The sequence below is a fragment of the Rana temporaria genome, chromosome 5 (genome assembly GCF_905171775.1).
Source record: "Rana temporaria chromosome 5, aRanTem1.1, whole genome shotgun sequence".
Taxonomy (NCBI): Eukaryota; Metazoa; Chordata; class Amphibia; order Anura; family Ranidae; genus Rana; species Rana temporaria.
In genome coordinates this window covers 108977687-109000903 of record NC_053493.1, presented here as the reverse complement: position 1 = coordinate 109000903, position 23217 = coordinate 108977687, and the positions used below count along the sequence as shown (strand labels likewise).

The 23217-nt window shown below is 43.6% G+C and overlaps 1 protein-coding gene across 1 annotated transcript in view; it reads right to left on the bottom strand.

Moving 5' to 3' along the window:
• LOC120940252 (ubiquitin-conjugating enzyme E2 E2) overlaps positions 1–23217 on the bottom strand; it is a 292835-nt gene that overhangs the window by 10388 nt on the left and 259230 nt on the right. Inside the window, exon 5 of the mRNA XM_040352988.1 lies at positions 20679–20826. Coding sequence (XP_040208922.1) covers positions 20679–20826 — 148 coding nt within the window. The remainder of the gene's footprint in view (positions 1–20678; positions 20827–23217) is intronic.

Sequence of the window (23217 nt, the reverse complement as noted above, 5' to 3'; positions counted from 1 at the left end):
TATGGTTCCTTACAGGATAAGGCTGCCAGTTCCGAAACTCTTCTTGCGGAAACTATGGCAACCAAAAACACCAACTTCCTTGTCAGTAGAACCAAAGGAACTTCAGCCAACGGCTCAAACGGTTGTTTCTGTAAACTCGACAGAACAAGATTTAAATCCCACGGACAAAGCGGGGATTTAACTGGAGGTTTAATACGTAAGACCCCTTGAAGGAAGGTCTTAACCAGCGAGTGGGTGGCCAGCGGCCGCTGAAACCACACTGACAGGGCAGAAATCTGTCCTTTGATTGTGCTTAATGCCAATCCTTTATCCACTCCTAGCTGGAGAAAACTTAAAACTCTATCTATGGTGAACTTGCGAGGAAGCCATAGCTTGGACTCGCACCAGCCTATATAGGCCTTCCAGACCCTGTGATAAATCACCCTAGAGACCGGTTTCCTGGCTCTGATTAGGGTAGAGATTACTTTCTGAGACAGACCTCTACCCCTGAGAATCAAGGATTCAGCTTCCAGGCCGTCAAATTTAGATGCCGTAAGGCAGGGTGGAGGATCGGACCTTGCGATAGCAGGTCTGGCCTTAGAGGCAGAGTCCAAGGGTTTCCCACTACCATCCTTAGGATTAGTGAGTACCAAGCCCTTCTGGGCCATGCTGGAGCTACCAGGATAACTGGTATGTGCTCCACCCGGATCCTGCGCAGCAGGCGGGGTAGTAACTGGAGCGGGGGAAACGCATAAAGAAGCTTGAACTGATGCCAAGGGCAAACCAGAGCATCGGTTCCGCAGGCCATCGGATCCCTTGAGCGGGACATGAACCTGTCTAGCTTCTTGTTGAGTCTCGATGCCATGATATCCACGTCCGGCACTCCCCATCTTTGGCAGAGTGCTTGAAAGACTTGTGGATGCAGAGACCATTCCCCCGGCCATAGAGTCTGGCGGCTTAAGAAGTCCGCCTGAAAGTTGTCCACTCCGGGAATGAATATTGCCGATATGCAGGGCACATGAGCCTCTGCCCATAGGAGAATCAAGCTCACTTCTCTCTGAGCGGCCTGACTCCTGGTCCCCCCTTGGTGATTTATGTATGCCACTGCCGTGGCATTGTCTGATTGAATTCTCACCGGGAGCCCCTGCAATTTCGACGTCCAAGCCCTGAGGGCTAGTCGAACAGCTCTGAGCTCCAAGATGTTGATGGGTAAAAGCTTCTCTGGCTTTGCCCAAATACCTTGGCGAGTGGAACCATCCACAATCGCTCCCCAGCCCGTCAGGCTGGCGTCTGTGGTCACTATCTTCCAAGCCACTGGGCTGAAAGATTTTCCCTTCAGTAGATTCTGAGGGTCTAACCACCAACACAGACTTTGCCGGACTCTTGATGAGAGAGGCAACGGGATATCCAAGGCCTGTGGCCTTCTGCTCCATGCTGACAGGATGGCTGCCTGCAGGATGCGAGTGTGGCTCTGGGCGTATGGCACCGCCTCGAAAGTAGCCACCATCTTGCCTAGTAATCTCATACATAGGCGAATAGTCGGTTCTTTCTTGCTTAGAACCAGTAGGATTAATTCCTTGATGGCTTTGACCTTCCTCAGAGGTAGGAACACCCCTTGTTGTTCCGTGTCTAATCTCATGCCGAGATATTCCAACTGCCTTGTGGGCTGGAATGCTGACTTTTCTCGATTTAGGACCCAGCCGAACCTCTCGAGGTATTGGACCGTGAGGGCCACTGCTCGTTCCAAGCCGGGAGACGAGTGGTCTATGACTAGGAGGTCGTCCAGGTATGCTAGGATCGTGACCCCTTGGATCCTTAGCTTGGCTAGGATTGGAGCTAGAACCTTCGTGAACACCCGGGGGGCCGTAGCCAACCCGAAGGGAAGCGCCACGAATTGGAAATGACGCGAAGCCACCATAAAGCGTAGATATCTTTGATGTGGCTGATAAATTGGAACATGAAGGTAGGCATCCTTTATGTCTATGGACGCCATGAAGTCGTCTTTTTGGAGTGTGGCAGCTGCTGACCGCACGGATTCCATCCGAAATGAGCGGACTTTTAAGTATGCATTTACCATCTTTAGGTCCAAAATTGGCCTGACATCTCCATTGGGCTTTAGGATGATGAATAGGTTGGAGTAGAAACCCAGCCCCTGTTCCAGGACTGGTACCTCTACTATTACTTCCTGGGAAAGTAGACGATCTAGAGCCGACCTTAATGCGGCTCCTTTCTCCAGATCGTTTGGAATCCTCGACTCCTGGAAATGAGGAGGAGGAAACCTTAGGAATTCTAGCTTGTAGCCTGTGGCCACGGAAGACCGTACCCACTCGTCGGGAATGCTGGCTTCCCAAATCTCCGAAAAGAGTCGCAGCCTTCCCCCCACCTTCGTGGGTGGGGGCGCCCCTTCATGAGGTAGACTTGGGGGCTGGTTTTGCTGGCTTGCGAAACCACTGCCTCTTGCCCCTAACAGCCTGTCCTTGTGATCTGCTGTTGAAGCCGAAGTTTGTTCTTGCAGGAGGCCGTCGATACTGCTTGGCATTAGCGGGCCCCTGCCCAGGGGAGGACTGCCTGCAGAAGTGAAGGAGTTCTTAAGTAGGGCTTCCAAGCGTCTATCAACTGGATCTTTGAAAACCTGTACGTTTTCTACAGGACATGTTAACGATTTGTTAACACATGAGATGGCTGCGTCTACTGCAGGAGAAGCCAATCTCTTGGAAAACTTTTCTTCCATAGGATATAAGACAGAAAATTTCTTAGGTGGAAAGAAAACCTTGTCTGGTTTGTTCCACTCTTGGAATAAGACTTCCTCCAATAGAGGATGGATCGGAAACACAGCACTGCTTTGAGGCGCCCTCAGTGAGCCCAAAGCTGAAACCGTCGATACCTGGAGATCTGGTACAGGCAGGTTGAATGCCTTATGGACCAAGTCCGTCAAGCCCTGAATCCACCAGCTCTCCCTCAGGGAGACTGCCCCAGACTCCTCTGTATCCGGATCTTCGATCCCTGAACCTACTTGGTCTCTGTCCAAGAGGTCCAATTCCCCAGAGGAAAGGACCTCCTCTTCCGAGGGTCCGCGCACGGGTGACGGAGATCTATTCCGCTTACTACCCCGCATGGCTGCGGCTATCATTTCTCCCATGCTTCTCCGCATCTCATTTAAAGAGGCGAGTAACACCTCCTCCGTGACCACCTTAGGGTTGGGTTGACTCGCGTCAGCTCTAGCCCCAGACCCCGATGGCCCAAAGGCTCCCTGTGGGGAAAGCAGCGGCATAGCTCTATCCGAGACCTCAGATTCTGCGGGGGAATCCCCACCTTTTGTACCCTCTGATCTTGATGCCATGGTACAATACCGAGGTACACCTGCTACTTATTGGTACCTGGGACTTATAATAGTTAAATGCCCAAACACCTGTTTGGGGAATAAAAAATGTTTCCTCTACCCTAGATGACACTTTTTTTTTTTTTTTTTTTTTTTTTTCAAAGAAAAAGTTTTCTTCTTTTTTTTTTATTTTTTTTTTCAATCTAGGCAAGAAAAAACATTCTATCCCCCTGAGTAGTATTGCCAAAGAAAAGACTATGAGATGGAAAAGAAAACCAGCCTATTCCTAGGCTAAACCACAATCTTCTGAAGACTGTAGTATTCTTTCTGGCCACTGTGTGTCCTCAGCGCCCCGTGCTTCACTCCAGTCCTTCCTCCCTTAAGCCAGAGAAATGAATGAGCTGTGGCATCTAAGGAAGGGCCGCCCCTTCCTTTAAACCACTGACCCGCCCTTCCCCCCCAGCTAAAACGGCGCCAAATGCGTCTATAACACGTGCACGCGCACCGCGCGCGCGCCCGCCGACGGGGGGGGGGGGGTTGGGAGGAAGGGCCTCTCTGTTCCTGCAGCCGCAGGCCTGGAACACACGAGGAGGTCAGCGTTTTGCCTGCCTTGCAGGCATGAGGGAGAGGACTGGATAGAGCATCGCCTGGAGGCTTGCAGGTAAGCATAGCTCTCTGACACACACATACACTTGTACATAAAAGGCCCCACTCACAGCTTTTCCAACACTACCAGGGAGGTCACTTTTTATGGGGAAATATAACATATAGAGCCATCCTATCTTCATGATATGTGACTGGTTTGCCAGATGCAATGCATAACCTTAGGCATGTCCCCTGTGACCTCCCAGAAAAAACTTGCTAAGAGCCAAGCTCCGCAGGTTTTTCCCCTTACTTACCTGCTCCATGCCGCAGGACTTTGCCAAGCAAGAGGTCCAATCTTTCCCCATCTCCGTGGGGATGTCTAGACCTTCAGGCCCTGGGAACCTTCTTCTTCCATGAAGGATCCACTGTCCTGGGCCCATACAGCACCCTGGCAAACAGAAAACATTAGGCGCCCCAAAGGTTTTCTAAGTTCTGGGCCCAGGGTCCAGCTCTCTTAAAAAGAAAGCATTATGGGCTATACCCCAAGGGTTTGGGGTCCGGTTACTGACCACTTTAGCGCGCAGGCTTTTTTGGACAGAACCGGTAGCTCACCTAATCCCAAGGATGCGGAGGCAAGCTAAACCATGACTAACACCTAAGACACTGGCGTAAAAACTGGGGTACTCCTCCTATGGGAGGGGGTTATATAGGGAGGGGCATTTCCTGTTTGAAGATTGCCAGTGTCTACACCTGAAGGTACTCCATATAACCCATATAGTAATGAATGCCGCTCTGTGTCCCGTGATGTAACGATAAAGAAAATGCAGGACGCTGCAAAACTGAAAAAGGAAGTGCTGGTGGCAGGGGTGTATAAATCACAAGACTGACTGAGCTGAATTACAAATCATTTGGCAGGTTTTCATATATAGATTTCAGCTGTGTATTTTGCTGCTTGCCGGAGGTCATACAAGATCACGCCTGCTTCATTTATCACTAGAATCTACAAGCTGTTATGCTAAACATTAACACATTCTAGAACAAGGCTGCTCTTGGCTCTCATCCTCCAGTAAGTTAAAAGAGAAATCAGATACAGATAAACATGACTCCCAACAGAGAAGAGTTATTATTCTTTAGATTATGTGAAAATAGTAGCTGCATAATTATATAATAATAAGTATTACTAAAGTGCTGATGTAAAGGAATTTTTGTGACCGAGAGCTTGATCATTTTATCTGTATGGCAAACTAGAAATCCTTGGAAGTTGCTGCGGAGGGTTTCCTAATAAATCATGACCGAAGGGGAAGTCACTTGGCCTGCTTCACGTTGTATAGAAAATGCAACGCATGAATTTGTGTAAACTACTAGTGATTTAGCTGTACGTACACAACTCTAATTAGAGAGAGTGCAGTAACTAATCGTTCGCTCTTCGGTAAACGTAGCGCTGAATAAAAACATGAGGATATTAAGTGTATCCCTTACACAAATAAAAAGCTTTGTGTTCGTCTCTGGAGGCAATGTAAAGTGTTTAAAATAGCAGTGTTAGATTGGATTCAATGAAAGTCACATGCCCAAACTCATAATTCTTTCTGCCTTCTGCATGTGTAGACATTTATTAAAGCGGATGTGCCACTAAAAAACTATATTAAAAGCAAGCAGCTACAAATACTGCAGCTGCTGACTTTTAATATAAGGACACTTACCTGTCCTGGAGTCCAGCGGTGATCGCAGCAGATGACGAGCCGATCGCTCGTCACCCTGCTGCTCCCCCCTCCATCCACGGTGAGGGAACCAGGAAGTGAAGCGCTCCGGCTTCACTGCCCGGTTCCCTACGGCGCATGCGCGAGTCGCGCTGCGCCCGCCGATTGGCTCCCGCTGTGTGCTGGGAGCCGAGTGTTCCCAGCATACAACGGGGGGGGCGACGGGAAGCGGAGGAAAAACCCGTCCTTTGCCCGTATCGTAGGGCCGGAAGTGGGTGCAGATACCTGTCTGTAGACAGGTATCTGCACCCCCCTCCCCCCTGAAAGGTGTCAAATGTGACACCGGAGGGGGGGAGGGTTCCGATCAGCGGGACTCCACTTTAGAGTGGAGATCCGCTTTAAGTGGATTCACACACAATTATTTTCACACAAAGATGTGAGTAAATATAAACTACAAATTTTATTACTGTGGATCTATAGGTAAAATAAAAAATGATATATCCATTTGCACACTGTAATTCAATCATTTCCAGCCTTCACCTATTAATCAGAATGATCTTGACATTTACTTCTTGAAATCTATGTGTTCACTTTGCCCCGTAAGTAGGCATTGCATCACACATTTCACAGAGCCTGCCTTATGAACTACAGAGGTGGTGGGAGGAGGACATTCAGGAGGCAAAGTCAGTACAGGAATCACTGCATGCAGGCAGCCAGGTACCATGGGATATGTAGTCTACTGAATGTAAACAGCAGAGAAGAAGCTACAAAGCATGCAGGGAATTTTTGAAAAGAGGTCACCAGCAGACAGGCAAAGTTTTTTTTAAGTAAGCTTATACTGGATTGATCGCTTTACATTAGTACAGCGGGTCACTAATTTAGAAAAAGGATGCAGTAGGGCTTTTAGCTATTCTCCAACTTTCCTGATCCAAATAATTGTTTTGGGTTTATGACATTTTAAGTATTGAAGTTAGAGGTTGAGTATGACAATCAGCACTTTGTGAAAGAGGTCAACAATGGCAATTTATTTACCACTTGCTGACTGCAATACGTATATATACAGCTGTGCTCATATGTTTACATACCCTGGCATAATTTATGATTTCTTGGCCATTTTTCAGAGAATATGAATGATAACACAAAAACTTTTCTTTCACTCATGGCTGAAGCCATTTATTATCAATCAATTGTGTTAATTATTTTTAAATTATAATGACAACAGACCAAATGACCCTGATCAAAAGTTTCCATACCCTGATGATTTTGGCCTGATAACATGCACACAAGTTGACACAAAGGGGTTTGAATGGCTATTAAGGTAACCATCCCCACCTGTGATCTGATTGCTTGTAATTAGTGTGTGCGTATAAAAGGTCAATGAGCTTCTGGACTCCTGACAGACCCTTGCATCTTTTATCTAGTGTTAGACTGACGTTTCTGGATTCTGAGTCATGGGGAAAGCAAAAGAATTGTCAAAGGATCTGCGGGAAAAGGTAGTTGAACTGTATAAAACAGGAAAGGGATATAAAAAGATATCCAAGGAATTAAGAATGCCAATCAGCAGTATTCAAACTCTAATCAAAAAGTGGAAAATGCAGGGGTTCTGTTGAAACCAAACAACGGTCAGGTAGACCAACTAAAATTTCAGCCACAACCGCCAGGAAAATTGTTCGGGATGCAAAGAAAAACCCACAAATAACTTCAGGTGAAATACAGGACTCTCTGAAAACACTTGGTGTGGCTGTTTCAAAATGCACCATAAGGCGGCACTTGAAAAAAGATGGGCTGCATGGATAAGTCGGCAGAAGAAAGCTATTACTACGCAAATGCCACAAAGTATCCTGCTTACAAAATGCCAAACAGCACAGAGACAAGCCTCAAACCTTCTGGTACAAAGTCATTTGGAGTAATAAGGCCAAAATTGAGTCAACAAGGCCTATGATGAAAGGTATACCATTATTACTGTGAAACATGGAGGTGGATCGCTGATGTTTTGAGGAAGTGTAAGCTACAAAAGTCACAGGAAATTTGGTCAAAATTGATGGCAAGATGAATGCAGTATATTATCAAAAAATACTGGAGGAACATTTGCATTCATCAGCCACAAAACATGACAATGATCCAAAACACAAGGCCAAGTCGACCTGTCATTGGCTACAGCAGAATAAGGTTCTGGAGTGGCCATCTCAGTCTCCTGACCTCAATATCATTGAGCCACTCTGGGGAGATCTCAAACGTGCAGTTAATGCAAGACAGCCTAAGAATTTACAGGAAGTGGAGGCTTTTTGCCAAGAGGAAGGGGCAGATTTACCATCTGAGAAGATAAAGAACCTCGTCCACAAATACCACAAAAGACTTCAGGGTGTCATTGATGTTAAAGGGGGCAATACATGGTATTAAGAACTGGGGTATGTAAACTTTTGATTAGGGTCATTTGGCTTTAAAAAGAGTAAAAACAGTTGACTGATAATAAATGGTTTCGGCCAAACACTAACCACGAGTGAAAGAAAAGTTTTTGTGTTATCATTCATATTCTCTGAAAAATGCAAAATAAATTATAAATTCTGCCAGGGTATGTAAACTGATGAGCACAACTGTATGTTGCGATTTGCAAGTGGTTTACCAAAGTTATGGCTGAACCTATCAGCCATGACCACGGTATTTTCGTTTTTTACCGCCAGGGGCTGGCTTTCTCATTAAAGTGATCCGAGAGACACATTAGCCACTGGATCACTTTCAGAAACAGTGGGAGGGGACATCCCCCCTATCCCCTCCCGCTGCTCACCAGTGTTTCTTGGGCTTACTGTTTTTACTGTCATGCCTGAGAAACGATCAGACAATACAGCCGGCTGGTCACAGAGGCTAAGAGAAACCAGATCGTCTCTGATCTTGGTGGACCAGAGCAACGCCATGATGTAACTTCCGATCAAGCTTTTTAAAGCTTTTAAAAAGTAAAGGAGAAATTTGGGGTCTTTTTGACCCCAGGTCACTCCAAAGAGGACCTGTTATCCCTTTTTCTATTACAAGGGATGTTTACAGGAATAAAAGTGATTAAAAACTAAAAATTCAAGAGTGTAAAAATAAAAAAATAAAAATAAAAAGTTAAAGCACACTGTAAACTTAAAAACAAAGTTTCAGAAATGGTTTGGTCTTCAAGTAGAACTTTGTTTCTCTGTGATCTCATATGTAAATCTGAGTCATTTAGGGCCAACTCATGCCACAATTTCTGTGTTCCAGAAGCGGGTGTTTCAGTCTGTTTTTCCCCCTCTTTATTTCTTTTTCTGAACTCAAGACATGGGCATTCTAGTGCGCTTCATTTTGCAGCATGTTCTACTTTTGTTAACTGCAATGGAATGCACGGCACTGGTATGAAATATGGCCATTCAAATACACAAAAAATCCAGTCCATAGGTTTGTGATGCAGAATAAAAATGCACTGGCCTGCATCTGGTGTGAACCAACCCTAACACGTAAAGTAGAACTAGAGGCAGAACTTTTTATTTTATTTTGGATAGAGTATGGGAGGATTTTAGCCCAGGTAACTTTATTTATGCCATCTGTGTATCATTGTGGATATTTTCATTCACTTCCTGTCTCATAGCCAAAACAGAAAATGAAATAAAATCTCTCCAAAGAAACACTTGTTTCACCGTTTTTGTATCTACTTGAGCAACCAAGATGTACAGCGGTTAGGTATTTTAATGTAAATTAAAAAAAAATTGGGGATTTTTTACCTAAAGATGAATGATAATTGCCCACCAATTAGACTGCCTAATCTAATCTGGCAGGGTAGATAAGGCTACAAGAAAATGGCGACGAGTAAGCTTCCTGATGATGTGTTGATCACGAAATGCATTGAGGCTGGGCTCTCGCTCGCTCATGCTGACATAATTTCCGATACAGCTGGTTCCGGGTTTTGCTGTAATGGAATGCATGCTAAGACGTGGAGCGACGCTGTTTCTGTCCCTGTAAGATCGTTGTACATGTTGGTGCTTGCACATTAGCACCTTATAATGTAAGTGAGCACTTTGCCTCTATTGGCATCTGGTTTACACCAAAGCATATTGTGCTATGTGAATTCTCTTTGTTTTTACCGAGTCCTATTGCCCTGTGAGCTTAAGGATATACCTTCCAAAGGATCCAAGTTATGAGGTCTCCCATTGTTTAATCATCTGGTGAGTCTGTATTTCTGCCACACGAGTGAAGGTGGAGCACGGCTATGTAAGAATACCTGTCATCACACAGACTTTTCTCCTTGGTGCCTCATTTTATTTGAGGACTTTAGTTGCATTATTAATATAATTTTTTTTTGTGTGACCAATTATTATGCATTAGTATATTCAAGTTATATGTTTGAGTTAGCGCCTACCTTTTATATATTTCAAATGAGTAGAGTTTAATAGAAGACAGGTTTTTGCCTTTTGTGAACAACCCTTCTTTTCTTTGTTGCATTGGCATAAGAAGTATGTTGTGTATACTCCAATTATAGCAACAACAGAGGTTCTAACCCTTCTCTAAAAATTATGTTGTGGCTGAAGCTCCACATAAAATGTCATTGATTCTTTTCTTTCCCCAGCCTGGCACAGTGTTCTATGATTCATAAAATGTGGTGCCTTTATAAGAATTCAATCTGTCAAGTATGCCAAATGGAAGTAGTCGCCTGGAGAACACATATGCTATAGGGATGTCCACAGTAGATAGATACAATGCCCACGAGGGCTCCATGTAGAACAGCTCTGCTCGTATACTGTCAGTTGTAACTGATGCTAATAATGGGAATTACAAACAGGCATATACAGAATTATGCGACACACTGCTACAATTTTAGAACAGCCATTACCGAAACAACTGCCTGGGTACGTAAAATGTTTTAATGGTTTCCGCTAGTTTGCAATTTTATTGCAGAAGAAGGAAAGCAGGGGGAGGAGAAGGGTGTCTGGTGCTTCATCTGCTGTTTTACATTAATATGCTGACTATCACAAGTCTTTATTATCAGCTCTAAAAATAATGCAGGATTAATCCGTCCAGGCCGCTACATAAATGGCACCCAAAACAGTGATAAGTTTTAAATGAGCATGTAAACCCAAAAGCACTATATTTATACTAGAAATCTTTATTTTATATCACCCTTTCATGATTAAAGGGGCCAGTAAACCCAAATTATGACTTTGTTTATATCAACAGTAATTAATAACAGCTTCTATGAGCTGTGGATAATCATATATGAGGCAAGGCATTTCATTACACACATGACTTGCTTCCCAACAAAGGGCTACTGCAAGACAGCCTTCTCTATAAGGAGTATAAGGGGCTACTGCAGAAGAGCCTTCATCAGAGATGTTAGATAGACTACATTCTGTCCACAGCTGGACCGCTCTCCAGGTAGTAAGGGGCCACAGGACATGACGGGAAATCACAGACAGTCCATATAGCTTTGGGCTGCCTAGCTGCAATGCCTTGCCCTGATTCGGCTCCGTATACTTTAGAAGGGCAATTATATATGGTAGTCATTAGAACAACCTGCCCAGCATCAATAAGCTGCAATCAAAGCTTGTCGAGCCAGATACTGCCGTCAGGGCCATACACATTCTAATCACTTACATATAAAGTGACCCATGTAAAGTGTGTACTGACTAATACCTTAGTCCCATCTCTGTCAAGCGATGTCCACGAGTGTCTCGGCTGTCTGAGACTCGCCCTCCTGATTGGCTGATACACAGCAGCGGAGCCATTAGCTCCCTCTGCTGTCAAAGTAAGTCAGCCAATCAGGAGAGAGACAGGGCGGGCCGGGTCACAACTCCATGTGAAGCTTTACAACCACTTTAAAAACTTAAAGCTGCACCATGTATGGCCATGACAGCACCATCTGGCTTGACAAGCTTTGATTAAAAATTCATAGGAGCTGGGTGGAAAACTGTCAGCCAGACAGTGATTGCATCCTATCAGATGCATTTGTTGTTCAGGTATTCAGACAGGTTGCGGGATGTGCTGTATAAGGTCTCATGCACACAGGACATTTAAAAAATGGCAGCACTGCTGTCAGGAAAAAGCAGCGGTAAAAACAAATTCTTAGCCGCATTTTTTTTTAAACGTTTATGAGCGTTTATACATGTTTATGAGCGTTTAGGAGCAGCAGCGTTTTTACCAAAAAATAAAGTCCCTTATTTTACACTAGACAATAAAATGTAAAAACGCCTGTAAACGCTGAACGCGCCTAAATGCTGTAACATGCTTTTAGTTGCGTTTTAACAGCCTCTGCTCCAGGACACACTGGCAGTTGTTTTTATTTTACAACCTCTAAATGCCTATGCCTCCAAACTACTCAAAAAGTTTATGTGTTCATGGACACATAGGCTAACACAGAAAAGAGTTCAGAGGCAGACAAACTCTCTTGTTTCCTGGGTATGAGACAGGAAGTCTTGACTCGAAAACACAGTACTGTTTGGAGCCTCAGCTACATTCAGTTTATACCACAGATCCGGAGGTCTTACTGAGGGGCATCGTTTGCGTGGGCCAGCTTGGCCCAAACGAACCATGTACAGTGTAATAAAATTTGGAGTTCAGCTTTAAGTTGTGTGTATAGACAACCTTTTTCATCGTATTACTGATAGAATAGGGAAGAGTTAAAAACTCTGGGCCAGATTCAGAGAGAATTACGTTATGCTGTGGCGGCGTAACGTATCCCATTTACGTTACACCGCCGCAGGTTTACAGCGTAAGTGCCTGATTCACAAAGCTCTTACCTGTAAACTTGCGGCGGTGTATCGTAAATCCAGTGGGCGCAAGCCCGCCTAATTCAAATGGGGCGGGCACCATTTAAATTAGGCGTGTTCCCGCGCCGAACGTTCTGCGCATGCTCCGTTAGGAAATTTCCCGACGTGCTTTGCGCGAAATTACGGCCCCCCGACGTTTTTTTTTAATGGCGATGTGCGTTACAGCGTTTCGTATTCCCGGACGTCTTACGCAAAAAAATTTTTTTTAAATTCGACGCGGGAACGACGGCCATACTTTAACATGGCTGTTCTAAAGATAAGACATGTTAAAGCAGGCCTAACTTTGCGACGGGAAAAAACGACTAGCGACGACGTAAGAGATTGCGGCGAACGCGCGTATCTTCGTGGATCGCCGTAAGTAGTCATTTGAATATTCTACGCCGACCGCAATGGAATCGCCACCTAGCGGCCAGCCTAGAATTGCATCCTAAGATCCGACGGTGTAAGTCAATTACATCTGTCGGATCTTAGGGCTATCTATGCGTAACTGATTCTATGAATCAGCCGCATAGTTAGGACGGGCGGATCACAGAGATACTGTTGGATGAATTTCCAAGTACCTCCTGTGCCAGAGAAGCAACGTTAAATGAAAGGAAATCTCTACAAAGTATCCAGTTGACAACTTAATGGGTGTCTCCATTGGATGATTTACCCTCACCTCTTGTTCCATTGACAGCTCTAAATTTCTAGATTTGCCATAATTTTCTATCTCAGGGACCACGGTCACCAAGACAAATAAAGAGGGTAAATCTACTTATCGGGAACACAGACAGCAATTAAAACTTAAAGGAGGTTCTAATTCTTCCCTACTTCATCTAAAACTGAAAAAGGAAACCGTTTTGGCTATCAGAATGATGGCTGTAATGAAAAAATTGCTGTCAAAAGCATTGCACAAACCACGTGAGCAGCAAAAGACATTTCAGACGGAGCTCCATATACAAACAACATGCAGAACATCACCACTGTAGTCAGAGCTGGCTTGGTCACAAGGAAGCAATATTTTGCCAACAAGTGATGAGAAAGGATTGACAAAGGTTGACAACTATTGCAAGCTTGCCAATCTTTCCCTCTTCAGAAGAAAGATGTCAATTGCATGTACACAATGGGGTCTGGCGGGTCACATGAGAGAGTCTGGTGCTTGGTGCTACAGACATTGAGCATATGTCTCCCAGTTGTCATATGATAAACATCTGTTGCCTATGGTAAGCGGAAGAAACTTACTTTTTCAAGTATGATAAAAGTTTGCCATATATCGCATAAAAAACTATTATAATTGTTAACCAATTGTGCCAACAACAACCATGACAATGTTCAGAAGCTGCAAAGCAAAATATTGCTGATCTCCCCATGTTGATCCCCAACATTGGAGGTATAAGCAACTAGAAAGTATTATGTTCATTTTATATACTCTTTTTTAATCATTTATTTTTCTATTGTGCAGCAACTAAAACTACTGACCATTAGGACACATCACAGAATGGCTTAACCTAAGTTGCAGAAAGGTTTGAATATATAAATTCAATTAATATTTAATCAAGCTAACTAATTAATGAATGAGTACTTTACCCTTAGGCACAATTTGCTTATGGCAAATACTTAAAAACGATTTAAGCCCTGAATTTGCCTGTTCTATGTTTGCTAGGTTTCAGTAAAATGTCTGAGATTGCATGGTGAAAGCCTCTTACGCTAATTATAAAATATATTTCCATAATTGCATTAAACTGGATGGGATATTATCTGATAATTACCACATTAGGATTTGTTCTGACACACAGCCTCATATATAGTGATTAGAAAGTTCTGCTGAAACATAAAAACATGATTTCTAAATGAAGAAGGATTTAAAGGTGGAAATTAGAGAAAAGGAATTTAGAAAAAACCTAGGTAATTGAAAGCCTGGCTTTGTAAATTGTTCTCACTTTTGGATAATCTACATCAAATAAAATCATTTACTGTATGCATTTGTTTTGTAAAATGCGATAAAAACCGATAGGAGGTACACATAGTACCTGTACTTCTATACCGCACCACATGGGATTAGCAGGGAAGCTTGGGCTTGTCAGGAACTTCCTGTGGACGACCCCAGTAGAGTGTCACACATCACCCTATGATTTTTAAAGCTGAACTTCAGGAAACTTGAATATTCTCTCTTGGGGCTATGTTTGTTTTGTTCTAGGGAGCATAGAAATATAGATTTTCTTACTAGATCCTCTGTACCTGCAGGCTCCTCTGTGCTGCTAGTCTGGTCCCCTCAGTGTCTTCCCCCCATACCCGGCAGTCTAAGGTCCTGCCGTCATGAAGACCAATGCAGAGTTCATAGGTCTGCACTTGATGTGAGGAAGGCAAGAGACAGTCCACCACCAGAGAAAGTGGGAGCAGGAATCCTATAACTGCTAATGTGAAAATAACTGGGCACACATTGGTCCTGGGATAGCTGTTTTACACATTGTGTATCACCCCCTAGCAGAGACTGGAGCTGACGTCCAGTCGCTGTGTGAGTATTGTGACAGGAAGTCAGGTAAATCTGTGGGTGTTGTCACTGATGGGACATACATTTCTGCCTTGTTTAGACAATACACAGATGGTTATCGGGCGTCGGCTGCGAGAAATAGCCAGGAAAGGTTGGAGGGCCGTTGGAAGACTCCAGCTGTTCAGAGTGAGGCAATTAAGGCCTCTATAATAAGTCCAGAGGGTTACCACTAATTGCTGCATCATTCCTAAGGCTTTGTGAGTAGGAGAGCAGCGTACTGAAAGTCTCCTGAGGAGGTGAGGAGACCATTGATTTTTCTGTGTGATAAAAATCAAAAGACCATTGTTTGTGCTGTATGACCAGCACTGTCTTCCCAGCGCTAGGCTGAGTCAGACTCCATAGATAGGTTCCTGTGTGGAAGGTAGACGCCCAGAGTGGCTAGGGTTTATTTTATGTTTGATTTTGTTTATGCTGTTTGGATGCTTGCAATTGTTTTCCAGCAAGATGGAAAAATAAACCAAGAACTTTGTTTTCAACCGTCTTCGAATGCCAGTCTGTATAAATTCAGTGTGTGGTGAACCCATCCAAGGGGTCACACACCCCGCTACTGAGCTAACCCCGCACAGTATCTACCATCTTATTGGTTCTTCTGCCTGTTAGTCTCTGCTGGGTGAGTCGAGAGATGCACAAGACACCTGAACACGTAGTGGATAAGCTGAATAGCCAGGTAAAGTAGGACTCGGCTCCTAGACTGTACAGATTTTTAACTTTCATCCCCACAACCAGCACCCTCCCTCCTCTGACAACAGCCACAATCCTAATCTAATTCTTATCCCCCTCATTCCAAGAACTGCCCCTTCCTTTTCGTGTGCACTCTGAAATGCCTGCACTGTCTGTAACAAGCTCACTCCCTGACCTTTTTATCTCCAACTCCTTTGACTTATTTGCTGTTACTGAAATCTGACTTCAGGAAACTGACTCTGCCTCTTCTCTTCAGCTGGTAGCCTCCACACAGATAAAGTGGACGAAAGGGAAGTGCAGTCAGATTCCTTCTATCCCGAAGAAACACTGTTCAAGTTCTTCCTACACCTCCCTGTCTAGCCCTTCCCTCTTTTGAAGCTCACTTTATTTGTTTCCTTTCTCTTGGTCCTCCGTGGCCTGTGTCATGCTTTCTTGATGACTTCTCTGCCTGGTTACCCTATTTGCTTTCCTCTGAAATGTCAATCAGCGCAGACCCCCCTGTCAGGAGAGCCGCCGACCGGCTTTCCTCTACAAGCATCCAATACATGGCTTTTCCTGTTTACACTGTGATCAGCAGTGATTGGACATGGCTGATCACATGGTAAAGACCCTCCGTCAGTGTGTCAGACTAGCATGCCGCACCACTGATTGCGCTGAGTGCCGGCTGTTGTCCAGAAAGACGTCTTGTAACGTCCAGTCAGGATAACGGAACCACAGCCCGGTCATCATTCTGCTATAGGCTGGGCAGGAAGTGGTTAATCTCTTTTAGGCTCGCTACTGTAATTTTCATCTTCAATCCCTCTCTACTGGCTTCCCTGCCCCCCCACTCTAAAACATTAATTGGTCACACCTCCTGTATGAACAATTTAAGACCCATCTCCTTGCTCCTATTGCCTTCCAAACTTCTAAAATGCCTAGTTTACAACTGTCTGAGCCACCACCTCACTGTTAACAACCCCTTCAATCTGGCTTTCACACGTAACACTGCACAGAAACTGCACTCCTAAAACTCACCAATGACTTACTGACTGTAAAGCCCATGGCCACTATTCTGTTCCTTTTTTTTGGACCTTTATGCTGCATTTGACATCCAAGACTCTGCTCTTTAATGTGTCTCCTCCTTCCTATCTTAGAGCACCTTTAGTGTAATGTACAACTCAATCCCCTCCTCTGTTCTTCCCCTTTCTGTATAAAGGTCCCCCAAGGCGCTAAATGGGTTGGTTAAATAACCGTCTACAGTTACCAATACCATGTGTATGCTGATGACCTCAAAATCTATCTTTCTGCTTCATACTTACCCCTTCCAAAAATATCTATCAAGATTAACAGCACTACAATTAAAGTGGATGTAAACCCTCCATACATCCAGTAAAGTGAATATCCTCAGATGATACACAGAGATCAAACAAATCTCCCTATATAGGTTTTACATCCATATCTGCTGTCTTAACATTTATATACTGTTTAGAAAGTTCAGATCGTGTTAGGAAATTATCTCTTCCTGTTTAACACAGAGTGTGATGTCTGGGCATACAGCCAAGATAGCTAAAATTGTTGATTGGAGGAAAGGCACACACCCGCGCTCCACCAAGGGAGACTCTCAGAGGTGTTTTGTAACAGGGCCAGCTCCCTGATAATCTATTTTAGCAACCTCCCCTAATAGAAATGTCAGGCTGCTTTTAGCTGATGTGTCCTAGAATTTGTCAGGAGTTATCAGACTGATAACAGAGGAACGGTTCAGGATAGAGCTATGGGACTTAGCTTCTTGAAGAGAGATAACAAAATATTTCAGATATATGTGCCCAGCTCAAATTTCATGAATTGGGTTTACATCCACTTTAATCACTCCCTCAGATGCTAGGTGTAATTCTGGACTCAGACTTCCCCTTTCAGCCCCAATCACTTTCAAAATCTTGCCACCTTCAACTCTGTCTCCCTCTTTATTAGCCTACCTCAACACAGGTAATCTTTCCTTCAGGCTATCGTGAATGCTGCTGCCAGACTCATCATCCTAACCAACCACTCAGTGTCTGCCAACACTTGCTGCCAATCCCTCCACTGACTTCTGCTCGCCAAACACATAAATTCAAATCACAAAATATAAAGCCATCCACAACTCTGTCCCATGCTACATCACAACCTCATCTCAAAATATCAACCAAACTGCCCTCTTCGCTCCTCCCAAAGAACTCCTGCTTCCTTGTCTTCCCATCACCTCCTCCCATGTTTTTCTCCAGGATTTTTACTCCTTCCTCTAGAACTCTCTATCTCAAACCATATGGCTATCTCCTACTCTGTTCAGTTTTAGGCAAACCTCGAGAACTCAACTCAAAGCCTATCCCACATCTACCGAACAACTAGGATTTTACTTTCTCTATCAACTCATCCTCTAACAGTCATTACCTTCCCTTTAGATTGCAAGCTCTCATGAGCAGGGTCCTCTGAACCCCCCGATATTGGATTGGATCGTAACTATACTAATGCTGTTAATTTTGTAAATGTTGCGCAGACTGTTGGCCACAAAAAAAACCCCTGTATAATACAAATAATGATGGTATGCCTGTAGTCACAAGCCCTTTGCCCAGCTCTGCAGAATGTGACGGACTTCAGCTCCTGGCAGAAGTGTCATCTTAAGAGCATTATAGGCCCCCGGGCAATACAGTGCACTGGGGCCCTGTCTACACAATCACGCACAAGAATTTACTGACAAAAATCATAAAATTTACTGGCAGAACCACATTTTTTACTGCCACTGCAAAAAAAATACCTAAAATTACAGTTTTCAGTGCCGAACAATGCAAATGTCAGTATTTAAACTATAAACATATATCTAGTGCTATTAGCAATGTGTTTAAGTTAAACAAAAGTAAAAAAAAATAAATGTCTTCATTGACATGAAGGTCAGGTTACTATAACCCAGCCAGCACAGAGTTTCCTCTTACATCAGAGTCTGCAGGATTCCCCCTTACAGTGAAAGGGAACTCTTATGTAAAGGGGAACGCTGCAGATCATGATCTAAGGGGGGAACTCTGATGTTGAGGGGGGCTCTGGTGACCAGAGACCACATTATATCAGAGTCCACTGCTTTTTCTTTCCCACTTACATCAGGGTCCGCAGACTGAGTTCCCCCTTGCATTGTAAGGGGGAATCCTGCAGACTCTGATGTAAAGGGGAACTCTGATGTGGGGGGCACTCTGGTCACCAGAGACCACCTTCCGTAGAGTAAATACACTAAGGTAAGGGGGGTCACTAATATAGGAGGGGGAACCTTTATATCAGTGCCCCCTTACATTTTTGCATTCACTCCCCCTTACATCAGCAACCCCCCGCACTCGTGGAGAACCGGATCTTCTCTGTAATTTCCGCCAACTGGGCATGGGCAGTTCTAACCCGTCACTCTCCACAATTTTTTACTGGGGTTGCTGGGCAGCCGGTGGGGCCCCCCAGGCAAGCGGGGCCCCTGGGCAACTGCCCAGCGTGCCCAATGGAAAAGATGGCCCTGCCTGGCAGTGATCCCGGGCGATGGACAGTATGAGAGGGGATATATTGGTCACGTGACTTTCAATAAAAGGAAAAGGGGTATTTAAAAAGCATTTTTGATACTGTAGTTAAATATGTGCTAAATGCGAATTCATAGCATACACTTTAATTCAAAAGAAATGAAACTGTCACCATGATCAGTGCCACATATATCATTGTTTCAATATATCTCTTTGCTGCATTAAAATTTGTGTTTCTGGAAACACCGGAATAAACAGAAATTACTTTATAGTTCTTCTAGTAATCGCTTTGCAGGAGGAAGAGCAACAAGACAATTCTGTGTACACAAAAACAAAGGCAACCTCTCCACTTGGAAGCCCATGTAAATGAAATTGAAAGAAAGCAATTAGATCAGATAAAGCTTTGCTACATTCATATGATAATCTTGCTGCCTCAGAACAATGTTTCACAGCTCCATCATCTGTAAAGGGTCAGTGCTTACATTTTATCTGTGCTTGGATCTCATGTCTGAAGCTTGTATGAATGGTACTGTGCTACAAGCCAAGGGCATCATGTGGCAAATAATCACGGAATAAAATGTCTTCTGTCTTGGGCAAGCTAAAGGCTGTTCTGAGATAACAATGTAAACATCATAAATATGTATCTCCTGTGAGACCTATATGATATGACTTAAATAGAATTATATGGACTCATATCCATGGAGACAAGGCAGTGTTGCTGTAATCTGCTGTATGCAGCCTTCTGATTAACTTCGAACAATGTTATTAAATGGGATCAGCATTGAATCAATTATTGTCTCTTTTTCAATTTCAGATAATGTGTTATATAAACATATAGTTAACCCTTTATACTCATGCAAAGAACAGTAGTTTGAATAAAGTAAAAAAGAATCCATACCTAGGACCATCACATTATTTTTTAGGTCCTTTTGAAGGTTTCACATTGCTATGTGCAAAGCCCTGTTTATTTACTTATTCTGCAGTGCCTAACAGACAACATTGGACCAATAATCGTTACTGGTGAAGGAGCTTACTTTCTAATGTCCCGACCACAGTCAAGCTGGTTAAAGCGTAGTTCCACCCAAAAATGGAACTTCCGCTTTTCGGAATCCCCCCCCTCCAGTGTCACACTTTGCACCTTTCAGGGGGAGGGGGGAGAAGATACCTGTCTAATACAGGTATTTTGCACACACTTCCCGGCATAGATACCCGAGCCACCCGCGGTTATTTACGCCACTTCCGGTGCCTTCCCGTCCCCCCCGCTGTCTTCTGGGAGACACACAGGTCACAAAAGACAGCGGGGACCAGTGGGAACCAGTGTGAGTCGCACATTGCGCAGTAGGGAACCAGGAAGTGAAGCCACAAGGCTTCACTTCCTAATTCCCTTACCGAAGATGGCAGCGGCAGCACCCGAGAGCCGAATCGGCTTTGGATGCTGACATTGCTACTAAACAGCTCTGATGAGCATATTATTCTAACTATGGTTAGACTCTAATCTGCTTCATAGTCAAGAACTGATGAGAATGGCTCTATATTCGGACATGGCCCCATACATTTTCGAAAAGGTGTTTTTAAAAGTAGAGAAGGATGCCTTTCCTAATGTCAGATTCTTACCAGGGTTGCAGTCTGTGAGCAGTGAACAGATGGAGAGGAGAACTTTAGAAATGGTTAATGCTGGGCTCCAGTTATCTTTCAGGATATCGAGACAGATGACTCCTTGGCTGTTTATGTTGCAGTGGTAGATCCTCGTCCGAAATGTCACCTACAAAACAATGAAAATTTGCAATTAATTATTTCTAGTAACATTTACACAATTTCTATTAAAGGATACCTTTGCTGAACTATGGGACTCAAATCTGTACAACACTTGTATCTTTTTTAAGGGTATCTGTCAATTTCTAAACAGACATTATATTCTTTCATGTATGAAATGATGTGTCCCCCTCCTGTCGGATAAAGTGACAGTTAATACACTTCTCTCAATGTTTGACAATGTAGCTTTCTGCACTGGCCATGAGAAGAATAGAAAAGTGGGGGCCTAAAACCTCAAAAACACTAGCATTGAAAACAGATGAAATTGAGAAAAAGTTGTATTCACAGTACATTTGTTGGTTTTGTAGAGCTGAATAGAGCTTAGCGGATGTAGATACAGGCAAATGTGGATAAACGCGACTAAATGCAACTAAACATCTAAACACATGAAAAAAGTGACCTGGGACGCATATACATAGTTTACACTTCCCAGATCACTTTTCCGGCATTTAGAAAAACTAAAGGCAGAAGTGCCAGGATGTAGGAGATCTTAGTAGGAAAAGGACAAGTGATTATGCGTATGAGCTGGGGACTAGTCTGTGGCTGCAGGAGCCTGTGTGTTTCATGTCTGGGCCAAGGAATCAGCCATTGTTGATAGATATGATTGAATGTTATTATGTAAAAAACAAACTGCACAAAAATGGGCATCAACCAGAAGGTACAAAAAAAAAATAATTAAGAAATGCACCACACTAAGGCTCCATTCACATCTCCGCGTTCCAAATCGTGGGCAGAATTGCCGTGATCCCGCCTGCAATTCAAAATTGTGGCAAATCGCAGGACGCCCGTATGTTCCCTGGAACTTTTAATAGCATCCCAAACATGGCTCGATGATGCCATGATTCATCGGACGACAACCGCGGTAAAATCATGCAAACAGAATCACGGGACACCTGTCGCCCAAAAGAAGTAGAAGAGCTTATTTTGGGTGACAGGCATTTCCCCCCCCCCCCCCCGGTTCTGTTTGCGTGATTTTACCGCGATTGTCGCCTGATATGCCAAGATGTGAACGGAGCCTTAATCAAAGAGGTGTGAACCATAAAATCTCAATCGAAAATCAGACTATTCTTACCTAAATTGTGTAACTGAAACATGCAACAATCTCTAAATGATCATAGAGAGATTTTGAAGTTGGATTATTTCGATGTGCATTACTATACACAGGTCATTCACTTCCAAATGTTATGCTCGAGATCACTTAGGAGTCAACCCTAACATTGATATCTAGGATGATTATACAAGTCACATCATTTGCAGTTATTAGCTGAATATGCACAACTTTTGGCTTATTCTTTTTACAGTAGCTGTCAAATTAAATTGTGTTCTTTCTAAAGGAAAAAAAGGAATGGAGAAATATCCTCACATGTAGTGTACATGTGGATACTTAGTCATATAAAAATGTGCCACGTCCTAATACGTATGAACAAGAGAATAACTAGGGGCTAGTTGTTGGACTTTTCAGGCACTATAAACTAGTCAGAATATAGTCACACAGAGAGAAATTTTCTCTAAAAATGTTTTTGATTTATTTAAACATAAAAAATACAGTAATATTAAAAAGGAATTAGTATTCCAACAGAGCTATCTAGTAAACCAACTCGACACTGCAAGGTACCTCCAAAAGTACAAAAGGAATTGATAAAATAGTAGTCATATGTGAAAATACAGAGTTTCAACAATAGGGTCAAGAACTTTCTTATCAGAACAAAACAAACCGTTTAAAGGTTTGATTATCCTTTAAAATGATAGAGGTGCAGACACATAAATGTCTGAGGAGATGGAGCATGCAGTGTTTACTGACTCGACCGGTTTCGCGCCTATTACAGCGCTTCCTCACGGAGTCTCAAAAGTATGGTTTGAAATAGTGTTAAAGCATTTATATCTTCCAATGGTAATAAGTACACAGTATAGGAGGGATAACTTCCTACAAAGGGTTAAGTAGCCAAGTCCGGGCTGCTGGACGTTCGATAGATGTGTAAAAAAAAACTGTTAGGGCAGGAAATATTCAGTGGATAGTAGTGGTGCCACAGAGGAAGGGAGCCAAAACTGGCATCCCTGGTACGCAAACCTACAGAGGTAGTGTATAAGCCTGGATATCAGCCTTGAATGGCTGCTGAGCCAAAAGCACTATTGATCCTGCATGTTAGTAGCGGTGACACCCTCCATCCACAAGCCTCCCAGGAGACTGCAGCTGCAGATTCTAGCCCTAGACCTCCTCTGTAACTCAAAACATGCAACCTGTAGATTTTTTTAAACGTCGCCTATGGAGATTTTAAAGGGTAAAAGTTTGTCGGCATTCCACAAGCGGACGCAATTTTGAAGCGTGACATGTTGGGTATGA